Source organism: Conger conger, chromosome 2 (genome assembly GCF_963514075.1).
Source record: "Conger conger chromosome 2, fConCon1.1, whole genome shotgun sequence".
NCBI lineage: Eukaryota > Metazoa > Chordata > Actinopteri > Anguilliformes > Congridae > Conger > Conger conger.
Genome location: NC_083761.1, coordinates 29363054 through 29375630, shown reverse-complemented (window position 1 = coordinate 29375630; position 12577 = coordinate 29363054). Strand labels below are relative to the sequence as shown.

The following is a 12577-nucleotide window of genomic DNA, read 5'->3' as shown; positions in this document are numbered from 1 at the left end:
TTGCATGTTAAATAAATAATGCAAATATATTGTGACACATTGTGGTGCACATATCTAAATACAATATATATGTACATCTTACAAACCGTCTTATCTTACAAACTGCCTTAACTGTACAAATATGGTATACACAAATATGTACTGCTAAAACATTACACTTTCCTTTCTTGACTCCCGGAGCAAGAAATCTTCAAACAGATTATTAATATTAATTATTAATTGATGATTGCAGCCAAGCAATAATTAACGCTGGGTGTTTTTCACAGAAAATATTTACTAAATAATGTATTCAATTAAACAATCTCTCATGCGAAGCAGTAGGAAATAACTGAAATAATGTACTCAACCATTGTGACAGTAAGTGTTTTGAAGTTTAAAAAAAACAGTGTTGCCATAAAAATGTGAGTAGAACATTGTTAGAAACAGGTTATTGTTAGAAAATGGCATTGCCAAAATAAAAATGTTTGTTTTGATTATACTCCAAAACAATCACGGAAAAGAAACAGGGAAAGACTTCTTTGAAGCCCAGTCATACAAATAATTGCATGTCTGGAAGAAATAAAAGATGTCCTGGAACCCGTCCAGTGTTTCCATCAGTGGTGTTGTCTTAAGAAAAAAAGTGGGTATACTATACAGTAAATGGTCACCCAAGGGGAAATGTAAGAGATATTAGAAGTTCTTATTGTAACAATCAATGTATTGTTCATGAGTTAGCTACCTAATTGCATATTGTAATTCGCAGGTGAACAGGGCATGTAACAATTACGTTATACCAGTGGTTTCCAATCAGTGTACCAATACATATAATTATAATACACAAAATGTCACTGATCTTTGCAAATGTTTTGTGGCCGTTTTAGATACTAAAACCAGGGAGAGTGCTGATGCATTTGGGCATTTAACTGATCTAATTAAATTAATCTGGGATTAATCAATAGGATCCTAATTGGTGAAAGTGTGGACACCTGGCCATTAAAACTAACTTGGAAGATAATGCAGAATTCACAGAGAAATGATAATGAGGCAAATCTGTATTGTGTCAAGGAAGCACTAATTGAACCCTGTCATAGTGTTGGGCCACCATGTGTGGCCAGGATAGCCTTCATGTACTGTTAGATAGAGTCAACCATTGGATGGAATTCTGAACGAGGATCAGCTCACCTTTAATTGATGGAAATGCTCAACGCTATTTCTGGTGTATTCCAGGATATTACATAAATGTGTGATTGAGTTCACAGCTGGTGACCGAGAAGGCTATGATGTCATTCATATGATGACAATGCAGTCCTAACAAAAAATCTAAAGGTGAGGGGAAAAACTTTCCCATTTAAATGAGGATCCCTTCTGTCTCACATTTGAGCTTAGGCATAATAACGCACAATTTTTTTGTGCCCCTCCCTATGGGTCTGTTGAGAACAGACACTGAATGGCAAGATTACAGTGAGTGTGATGTGTTACCCTTTTCCTGTCAAAATCCATGTTATTACTGAGGAAGTGACCATACTTTAATCTGCATGCATATGAGTGGCCAAGGTTGCAGATTTAATTGTGATAGCACAACCCTGCTGGATGAAAATCTTGTCGCTAGGCTACTTTTCATGAGGCTTTCTTTCCGTTCTCACTCTCCCTCCATCCAGGAAGACGTTTGCATGCATTTGACCAACTACGCCATCAACAAACACAGCGAGAACTTTGTCCGTGACGATGACACTGGTAGCAAAAGGTAGGCCCTGGTCCCTATTGCTTTGGGACATAGTCCTGTCATGCTGCCCACTAAAGAGTGAATGGTCTCATTATATGTAAAGTTGATGGGCTCTGTCTACCTGGTAAAGTAATATATCACAGCACTGTTAACACGAGAAAGGCTTCAAACCACCAAGCCTGGTGCTGCCTGTCTAGCATTAAAGCATTGATTTCTGCACCCACAGAGGCGTACAGATTATGAAAGCGAATGTTACAGAATGATTTCCTTTAAATAGCCTAAAGGACACAATCAATTTCAGCATTTTTACTTCTAAATTATAGCGGTGTTATTTTGTTGTATAGGCTATGGGAAAAAAAGTGTCAAGGCGTAAAAGACTACAGGCACACTGAGAATAAGTGAAACAAGATAAAACGCAACGGAGAACATAGTTAAAGAAACACAAATAAAACAAATAATTGCAATAATTTATTTTAAGTAATTCAGCACGCCTCTCCATTCAGAACAGTACGCCTTTATGCATGTACTGTCTCTCTCTATCTCCCCTTGTACATCAATTCCACAGAGAACGCATAGGTTTATTGTTTTTGTGAGCAGACCGGTCTCAAATTGGTCACATTTCTTGCATTTGTCATGTAGTGTATTCATTTTTTGACCTCAAACTCAATTGTCTTCAGTGTATAGCAAAATCAAAGGAATTGACATTGCTGTTCCAATACTTTAATACAATGACTGAATAACTGTATTTCCATTCTTGGACGCTTTTTATTTTACTCAGCTACATTTCAAAGTAAAATATCCTACTTTTCACTCCACTACTTTCACGTTGTTACTTGTTACTTCTAAGTGTGGAAAAAATGTGTTGCCTAAAGTATCTCAAATAAATCCCAAAGAATAATGATGCACTTTTAAACTGAATATATTGATCTTCACGCCTCAGTTATCCAGCCAACTCACTCCTTCAACACACAGGTTTTTGATGGGATTTAAATAATAATAATTTAAATAGGCACAATAGGTCATTATAGACTCCTAACGGTCAAGAGAGGAATTTGCAGCAACAAACAACCTCAAACCAGAACACTGTTCCTACAGTCTCTGAATATAACACTTAATATAAAGCGTTATTATACATTCCAGTGTTCTTGTGCACAGTTTTGGAAAGCTGACAGCGACCAACACGACAGAGCCTGCCGTTTTTTCGTAGTGTTCTAGTAAGAAACTAGAACAGGTGACTTGACTTCACTATTTATATTTTTTGTCTTTTTAAAGTTTTCAATGTAGCTAACCAACTATATTATGAGGAAGCAACTTATTTGGCTGTATTTTCCCATATGAAAAGTCTGTAAAGTCTGTATTTTCCCATATGATTGAACATTTTTCTCAAGCGTTCCATTCTGGAAAATGTATATGGGTCAAATGGTAAATGGTAAATGGCAGGCATTTATATAGCGCCTTTATCCAAAGCGCTGTACAATTGATGCTTCTCCATTCACCCATTCATACACACACTCACACACTCACACAATGTTTGAGATAAATTAACATAACTTAAAATAAAAGTCATTTTTGTATTTGATTGCATATCCTTCAGGTTGTCCTACAAGCAATACTAAAACTCTTTGCATTTGAATGGATCTCTTGGTAATTGGAGGGTGGGACTAGATTCAGCTGTATATTATGCTGATAGAGAATGGAACTCACACATATATATATATATACGTTAAATTGCTGTAAGTGATCAAGGGTCCAAGATATCAAATGAGCCTCAAACCATCATGTTGCTGCCAAATATGCAGTAGAAACAAGCAGGAACTTAGCTGCAGCACAGGCTTGGCAGAGCATCACCAGGGAAGATACTGGCATCTGGTGATGTCTATGCTTCACAGACTTCAAGCAGTCATTTCATGCAAAGGATAGGCAATCAAATATCAAAGATGATTACTTTATTCTACATTATGTTAAGCTGTCAAATATTTTTTGATCCCTGAAGATTGTCATTGTCATTGTATCCTTTCAAACAAAATAACAAATATGTCACTGTCCAATGATTAAAAAAATAAATAAATCCTGCTTCCTTGTAGGTGCTTACAGTGCATCCGGAAAGTATTCACAGCGCTTCACTTTTCCCACATTGTGTTATGTTACAGCCTTATTCCAAAATGAAAAAAAAAAAAAAGATTTCCTCAAAATTCTACACACAACACCCCATAATGACAACATGAAAGAAGTTTTTTTTTAATCTTTGCAAATTTATTAAAAATAAGAAACTAAGAAATCTCATGTACATAAGTATTCACAGCCTTTGCCATGAAGCTCAAAATTGAGCTCAGGTGCATCCTGTTTCCACTGATCAACCTTGAGATGTTTCTACAGCTTAATTGGAGTCCACCTGTGGTAAATTCAGTTGATTGGACATGATTTGGAAAGGCACACACCTGTCTATATAAGGTCCCACAGTTGACAATGCATGTCGGAGCACAAACCAAGCATGAAGTCAAAAGAATTGTCTGTAGACCTCCGAGATAGGATTGTCTCGAGGCACACATCTGGGGAAGGGTACAGAAAGTTTTCTGCTGCTTTGAAGGTCCCAACGAGCACAGTGGCCTCCATCATCCGTAAATGGAAGAAGTTCGGCACCACCAGGACTCTTCCTAGAGCTGGTCGCCCGTCTAAACTGAGCAATCGGGGGAGAAGGGCCTTAGTCAGGGAGGTGACCAAGAACCCGATGGTCACTCTGTCAGAGTTCCAGTGTTCCTCTGTGGAGAGAGGAGAACCTTCCAGCAGGACAACCATCTCTGCAGCAATCCACCAATCAGGCCTGTATGGTAGAGTGGCCAGACGGAAGCCACTCCTTAGTAAAAGGCACATGGCAGCCCGCCTGGAGTTTGCCAAAAGGCACATGAAGGACTCCCAGACCACGAGAAACAAAATTCTCTGGTCTGATGAGACAAAGATTGAACTCTTTGGCGTGAATGCCAGGCGTCATGTTTGGAGGAAACCAGGCACCACTCATCACCTGGCCAATACCATCCCTACAGTGAAGCATGGTGGTGGCAGCATCATGCTGTGGGGATGTTTTTCAGCGGCAGGAACTGGGAGACTAGTCAGGATTGAGGGAAAGATGAATGCAGCAATGTACAGAGACATCCTGGATGAAAACCTGCTCCAGAGCGCTCTTGACCTCAGACTGGGGTGACGGTTCATCTTTCAGCAGGACAACGACCCTAAGCACACAGCCAAGATATCAAAGGAGTGGCTTCAGGACAACTCTGTGAATGTCCTTCAGTGGCCCAGCCAGAGCCCAGACTTGAATCCGATTGAACATCTCTGGAGAGATCTGAAAATGGCTGTGCACCGACGCTCGCCATCCAACCTGATGGAGCTTGAGAGGTGCTGCAAAGAGGAATGGGCGAAACTGCCCAAAGATGGATGTGCAAAGCTTGTGGCATCATATTCAAAAAGACTTGAGGCTGCAATTGCTCCCAAAGGTGCATCAACAAAGTATTGAGCAAAGGCTGTGAATACTTATGTACATGTGATTTCTTAGTTTTTTATTTTTAATAAATTTGCAAAAATTAAAAAAAAAACTTCTTTCATGTTGTCATTATGGGGTGTTGTGTGTAGAATTTTGAGGGAAAAAATGAATTTATTCCATTTTGGAATAAGGCTGTAACATACCAAAATGTTGGAAATGTGAAGCGCTGTGAATACTTTCCGGATGCACTGTATATGCACTGTATATGTTAATTACGTAATCGACCATTCACACATCACTGTTTTATCCTGAAGCTGATTTCTTCACTGTAATATGCTGTAAAAACGTATCCTTTAAATTATTTTTACCATGGAAAACTAAGTCTGGTGAGAAAATAAAGATTTCCTCTTACACCCCTCTGCCAAAAAGGAAACTGTCCACCTTCAACAATTACCTGGAGGTCATGCGGTATGACAAAGAGAAGATATGGGCTGCTATTGAGGATGTGATCATCAAAACACTAATCTCAGCCCACCCAATCCTGAAGCACAACTATCATACCTGTTTTCCCAACCATGCATCTGGGAGTGCTTGCTTTGAGATCCTGGGCTTTGATGTGTTGCTGGACCATCGGCTGAAGCCCTGGCTGCTGGAGGTAAGGTCACTCTTCAGTTCTACGTTAGTGTTATTACACTTAGGCAGATGTCACAGTCAATGTTCCTGTTCCCTTTTTGAGTTTGCTTTGTATTGAATTATTTCGGTTATTGTTTTGGACAAATGTGTGGTTGGACAAATTTCCCAATGATGAGGCACAATGTCACCCAAATTTATTTTTGTGAAATTTCACATCAACAAGTTCTGGTTTATAAATGTTGTGTCAGATACTGAAGACTACAGCATCCCAGTGTTGCAAAGTGTTCACTTTTTGGAAAGAAAAATTTTAATTTGGAGGACAAAACAACATGCATACAGCATAGACTACTTTCAGAATGCGATTTCGATTTTAAAAAGACAATGGAGATCACACAGGGAGCAGAAGTAGCAACTAAGAATGCGCTGGACATGCAAGTAACAGTTAGTGAGGGCGTGTCAAAACCAAGAGAGGAAGCAGTGTACTTACTACAAAACAAAGAACTCCATGATGTAAACAGCCATTTAAGCCTCCAGTTTCAAGGGGGAGGGGGCTAAGATGAATGCTGTTTCAAAATGGCTGAATGCCAAAAATGCCAAGGGAAAGGACACATTGCCGAGGCTTGTTGGACAAGCTGGTTGCACAGTCAACAAAAGCCAATTAATTTGGTGATTGAGGAGGAGGAGAATGGCCAGGAGGGCAGAGTGGCTTATCGGTTTAATGTCATATCCTGAAATTTTCAACAACCAGACATTAGAAATGCAAATTGACACCGGTGCATTAATGTTTATGTCAGCTACCACAGATTTGGGGAACAATTTAAGTCAGTGTGCAATAGGAGTATCAACAGGCATCTGTCCCTCTGGTGGTGGTGGAAGATAATGGTCCAAATTTGGTGGGATGGAATTGGTTAAAGGTCTCAATTGAAATTAGCTGACATTTGCCTCCTCATCAATCCTCTCACTCACAGGCCCATATTAGAGAAGTAGCCTGTGGATTCCCTAGCACAGCCAAAGTTCTTTAGACCACGCCCTGCTCCCTATGCCAAGAGGGAGAAAATGGAGGGGGAGCTGAACCGCCTACAACAAGCTGGCATCATAGAGCCTGTGGAGTTCTCAGACTGGGCTGCTCCCGTGTTGCCTGTGTTGAAGAGGAATGGCGAGATACTGAGATGTGGAGACTACAAAATGATAATTAACCAGATGGCCAAGCTGGATACTTCAATTCCACAAATCAAAGACCTGTACACAGCACTGAGAGGGGGAAAAACTTTTACAAAGCTGGATTTCAGCAATGCCTACCTTCAGCTACCATTGGAAGATGGTTCTCAGCCATACACCACTATCAATACACACAGATGGCTATTTTGTTACAATCGCTTCCCCTTTGGAATCAGCTCCTCCCCTGCCATTTTCCAAAGGTCTATGGATAGTCTGCTTCAAAACATCCCTCATGTTTCCAGCTACTTGGACGATATTCTTATTATGGGGGAAACTGAGGAGGAGCATTTGAGAAACTTAGACCAGGTATTAGCCCGCAGAGCAGAGGCTGGCACGCAAGTACGACACAAAAAAATGTGTCTTCCCGGTGAAGGAAGTATACTATTTGGGCTAGAAAATAGATACGACTGGGCTGCATGTGCTGGAAGAGGCCAGGGCTATAAAGCAAGACCCACCTCGTATTTCGGACAGTCCTGGCCCCTTTGCATGTGCTCTTAATGAAGAACCACAAGTGGAGTTGGGGTGAGGCACAAGAGAAGGCACTCTCGTCACCCTATGGGATTGGAGCAGTTTTCTCCTATAGAATGCCAGATGGGTCTGGAAAGCCAGTAGCTTTCACCTCTTAGACCCGGCCGAGAAGACCTACTCACAATTGGAAAAGGAAGGCCTGGCGGTGGTGTTCCAAGGTGCCAAAGCCCATGGACTCAGTGTCGCTCATGGAATTCCTGGATTCAACTCCAATCACAACTGGTGTAATTAGAAGTTGGACAGACCCTGACCCAGTAGTCTCTTATGTCCCTCTACTCTGGCTGGCCTCAGGTGCTTGGCCAAGAGTTTCATGCATTTGCTTCACAGTGGGCCAAGTGTACAGGATGGTATGGTTCTGTGCCCCCTCAAGGGAGATCACGAGCACTGCAGATGCTTCACCAATCGCACACAGGCATTGTATTGATGTTTGCCTGAAACTGTGTGTGGTGGCCTCATTCGGACCGAAACATTGAGGACAAGACAGGAAATTCAAGCACCGAGACCATTATCTTGATTTATGCAATGACATATGACAAGACTTCCAACACACAATGCGTTAATACCAGCTATGGGTACTGGGTAATGGTAACTATGGTGGTCTACTTCAAACAACATGTACCAATGGGTACACTGCTGAGGATTCAATCAAATGTTCTCATTGAATCAACAGCCAAATAAGATTGTTTTCAGAGGTATGCAGGATTTAAAGTGTTCATTCATTTCGAGAAATCTGTATTTTGTTTCTATATGTAATTAAAATGTACCCCTTTCTAGTGAGTGCTCTGTAAAATAAACTAAAAGAGGTAATGACTGCCAGATTACATAAGTACATAGTGTATATCTGAACTAATGGAAGCATAAATATTATTATGTCTATCATCATTATAACATTATTATACAAGGGTGGTATGATTTAGCAGTGCAACCCACAGGAAACAAGTCGTTCTTGAGACGTGTGCGTGGGGGTTGGACCCAAAATGCACGACTCAGAAACAATGGTTAGATAAAGTCCCGGCAGGGCTTTATTCGGGACGAATCCCAGGAGCGTAGTCAAAACAAGCAAAGTCCATACACGTAGATCCAGCCAAACAAACACTAAACAAACAAAAAGCACGGTGCCGAGGGAAGAGGCAAGCACGTAGTCGGTAGACGTGCAGGAAGGTCCGGTAGCAGGAGAGCCGTCAGCGGGGCAGAAGTACAGGCGGACGGCAGGCAGATTCGTAGTCGAGGGCAATGCGGAAGTCGAAACCATGAAACAATCAGCGAGGCAAAGGTACAAAAATGGTAAACAATGGTCAACGAAACAGAAGTCAATAAACGATGGTCGGTAAAACAGGCTTGGATCTTAACGTGAATCAATCGGTAATAATGCTCAAGAGTTGCGTAGTAAACTAGAGGCAGACAATTTCGCAGTGAACAGTAGCGCGACTGGGATATAAATGCAGGTGTAGACAGGTGTAGACAATTAGTTAGAGCGTAGCAAGGAAATGGAAAACAGGTGCGATGGATGACAAGTTTAACAAGGCAATTAGTAATCGTTAGTAATATCCTATCCTGCCCTAGCATTAGTAAATTAGTAAATGACATGCACGAGAAACGTAAGGTAACATGAACACATGATTAGTTTGTTAGTTTCTACCCAATCCTGATCTAGCGTTAGTAGTTTTAGTAAATAGACAAATGGAAACAATTAGGGAGTGAATGACAGAAAGAGAGAGAGAGAAAAGGCAGAACGCAAGGTTTGCGGAAAGACATGTAAAAGTGTATGTTAAAAACAGTAACCAGTCTCCGTAACGATAAACATAAATCAAAACATAACACAAAACGAAACTAAGACGATAACCACTCAACATAACAAGGTAATATAATCGTAACAAAACATAACTAGACATGACGAGAAAATAAATCGTAACAAGAAATAAACTAAACAACATGACGAACCTAGACTAACATAATACTGTACATGATAAGATACTACAAGACTAAGACAAAATGAATAAACATAAAACATGGCGAGACAGACCTGAAACGTGACAGTTCTGTCATTTGGCTCCATATGGCTCTGGCAATGTATAATTGTATGTTCCGTGTGTCGCGTGGCTTGCAGCTGCAAGCATGTCTTACATTAAGAGTCACTGGCTAACCAACAAGAAAACTTTTCACTGTTCATTTTCAATGGCGTCTCATTTTCAAAAATATCTATTTTAATAACAATCGTAGCACATGAAAAAGGCACTAGTCCATTTACAAGTAGGATGTGTTCTAATTGGGTGAGAAACTGAAATGCTGTAAAAAGTTTGGAGAAGAGCGCAAAAAAAAGCTACGTGAGGTTAAGGGCCTTGCTTAAGGGCCAAACAGCTGGCTTCAACCACCAACCCTCCAGGTCCCAGTAAAGCACCTTAGGCACAAGGCTATAAGGTGCCACTATACAGTGGTGTGAAAAAGTGTTTGCCCCCTTCCTGATTTCTTATTTTTTTGCATGTTTGTCACACTTAAATGTTTCAGATCATCAAACAAATTTAAATATTAGTCAAAGACAACACAAGTAAACACAAAATGCAGTTTTGAAATGATTATTACATTATTATTAAGGGAGAAAAAAATCCAAACCTACATGGCCCTGTGTGAAAAAGTGATTGCCCCCCCCTGTTAAAACATAACTTGAAGGTTTGATAAACCACAGTTAATTTCTCTAGCCACAGCCAGGCCTGATTATTGCCACACCTGTTCTCAATCAAGAAATCACTTAAATAGGACCTGCCTGACAAAGTTAAGTAGACCAAATGATCCTCAAAAGCTAGACATCATGCTGAGATCTAAAGAAATTCAGGAACAGTAATTGAGATCTGTCAGTCTGGAAAAGGTTATAAAGCCAAAAATGGAGTTCCAAGACGAAAACCACTGCTGACCAAAAAGAACATTAAGGCTTGTCTCAATTTTGCCAGAAAACATCTTGATGATCCCAAAGACTTTTGGGAAAATAATCTGTGGTCTGACGAGACAAAAGTTGAACTTTTTGGAAGGTGTGTGTCCCATTACATCTGGCGTAAAAGTAACACCGCATTTCAGAAAAAGAACATCATACCAACAGTAAAATATGGTGGTGGTAGTGTGATGGTCCGGGGCTGTTTTGCTGCTTCAGGACCTGGAAGACTTGCTGTGATAAATGGAACCATGAATTCTGCTCTCTACCAAAAAATCCTGAAGGAGAATGTCCGGCCATCTGTTCGTGACCTCAAGCTGAAACGAACTTGGGTTCTGCAGCAGGACAATGATCCAAAACACACCAGCAAGTCCACCTCTGAATGGCTGAAGAAAAACAAAATGAAGACTTTGGAGTGGCCTATTGAAAGTCCTGACCTGAATCCTATTGAGATGCTGTGGCATGACCTTAAAAAGGCGGTTCATGCTCGAAAACCCTCCAATGTGGCTGAATTACAATAATTCTGCAAAGATGAGTGGGCCAAAATTCCTCCACAGCGCTGTAAGAGACTCATTGCAAGTTATCGCAAACGCTTGATTGCAGTTGTTGCTGCTAAGGGTGGCCCAACCAGTTATTAGGTTTAGGGGGCAATCACTTTTTCACACAGGGCCATGTAGGTTTGGATTTTTTTTCTCCCTTAATAATAAAAACCTTCATTTAAAAACTGCATTTTGTGTTTACTTGTGTTGTCTTTGACTAATATTTAAATTTGTTTGATGATTTGAAACATTTAAGTGTGACAAACATGCAAAAAAAATAAGAAATCAGGAAGGGGACAAACACTTTTTCACACCACTGTATGTATAATTGTCTCCTTATGTGTATAATCTGTTTGCTCTATATTTACTGTATAATGTGCATGTTTACATGTCTGCATGTTTGTGTGCATTTGTTTGTGTGTATCTGCCTTTGTATTCCTTTATGCACACATGTTGAGTATTTAGGACTAGGCATTACTCCGTATTTGTATGCAAGGTGAACCATTCTCCGAGCTTCACCACGGACTCGCGGCTAGACCGGGAGGTGAAGGACAAGCTGTTGTATGATACACTGGTCCTTATCAACCTTGGGGCCTGCGACCGGCGCAAGATCACAGAGGAAGAGAGGCGGAGGGTCAAAGAGAGGCTGCAGCAGAACCGCTCCAGAGAGGCCAGGTACAGTACCGCAGGCCGATACCACAGACACAAAGCAATAACTAAATGCTGGGATCATGGTACAAACTGGAATGGTATAGAGGTTTATCAACTAGTACAGTGTCCACAATGCACAAACGGACCTACAGACTTACAAGTACTTTAAATGTCAGCACAGGCATGGCATGAAGCATATAGTCTATATTTGTAACCGGCAAGAGTGTTTGTTTCCCTCAATGCGTCCTGTCTCCTGCCAGGAGCCAGGAGCTGCGTCAGTCACAGGCTGCCAGCATTGAGCAAATGCAGAGATACGAGGCAAAGAACCTGGGTGGGTTCCGGAGGATCTTTCCCCGGGAGGGCGGAGAGAAGTACGAGAGGTTCTTTAAGCACAGCAGTTCCCTTTTCCAGGAGACTGCTGCGTCCAAAGCCAGGGAGGAGTGTGCAAGGTAGAATCACCAATCACCTGAATACATCGGAGCACTATCGGGTGTATAACAGAACCTCAACTTGCAACATAGGAGTTACAGAACAAACTGTCAAAACATGTATGAACCCAGAATGAGCCTATTCTGTTATCTTACGGCATAATGTACAGGTACTCAAAACGCAGTGCAAAAAACTGTCAGTTAATAAAACTGCAAAACGGCAATTCCAGATTGTTCAAGACTATCTGCTAGCAAGAACAGCAGTTTAGATTCATATCAGTTAATTGTTTGCAATGCAGGGCAATAAAACAGCAGGCTCCCCCATGCCATGCTAAGGGTTTACAACCCTGACCTGGTCACAGACTCAGAATGTAAGTCATTAAAACGGTTGTGCCTCTGTTGGATAATGTCCAAACCATATTTGCATGCAAAACCCGAAAATTGCCAGCCTCGTCATTTCTTCTCTCATCACTTGTA

General features: G+C 41.0%; 1 protein-coding gene across 2 annotated transcripts in view; it reads left to right on the top strand.

Moving 5' to 3' along the window:
- Positions 1 to 12577, top strand: part of ttll6 (tubulin tyrosine ligase-like family, member 6) — an 80091-nt gene that overhangs the window by 49757 nt on the left and 17757 nt on the right. Inside the window, exons 8-11 of one of the 2 annotated variants that reach the window (XM_061229440.1) lie at positions 1638 to 1723; positions 5610 to 5835; positions 11518 to 11696; positions 11933 to 12121. In XM_061229440.1, coding sequence (XP_061085424.1) covers positions 1638 to 1723; positions 5610 to 5835; positions 11518 to 11696; positions 11933 to 12121 — 680 coding nt within the window. The remainder of the gene's footprint in view (positions 1 to 1637; positions 1724 to 5609; positions 5836 to 11517; positions 11697 to 11932; positions 12122 to 12577) is intronic. The other variant, XM_061229449.1, reaches the window with a different exon arrangement.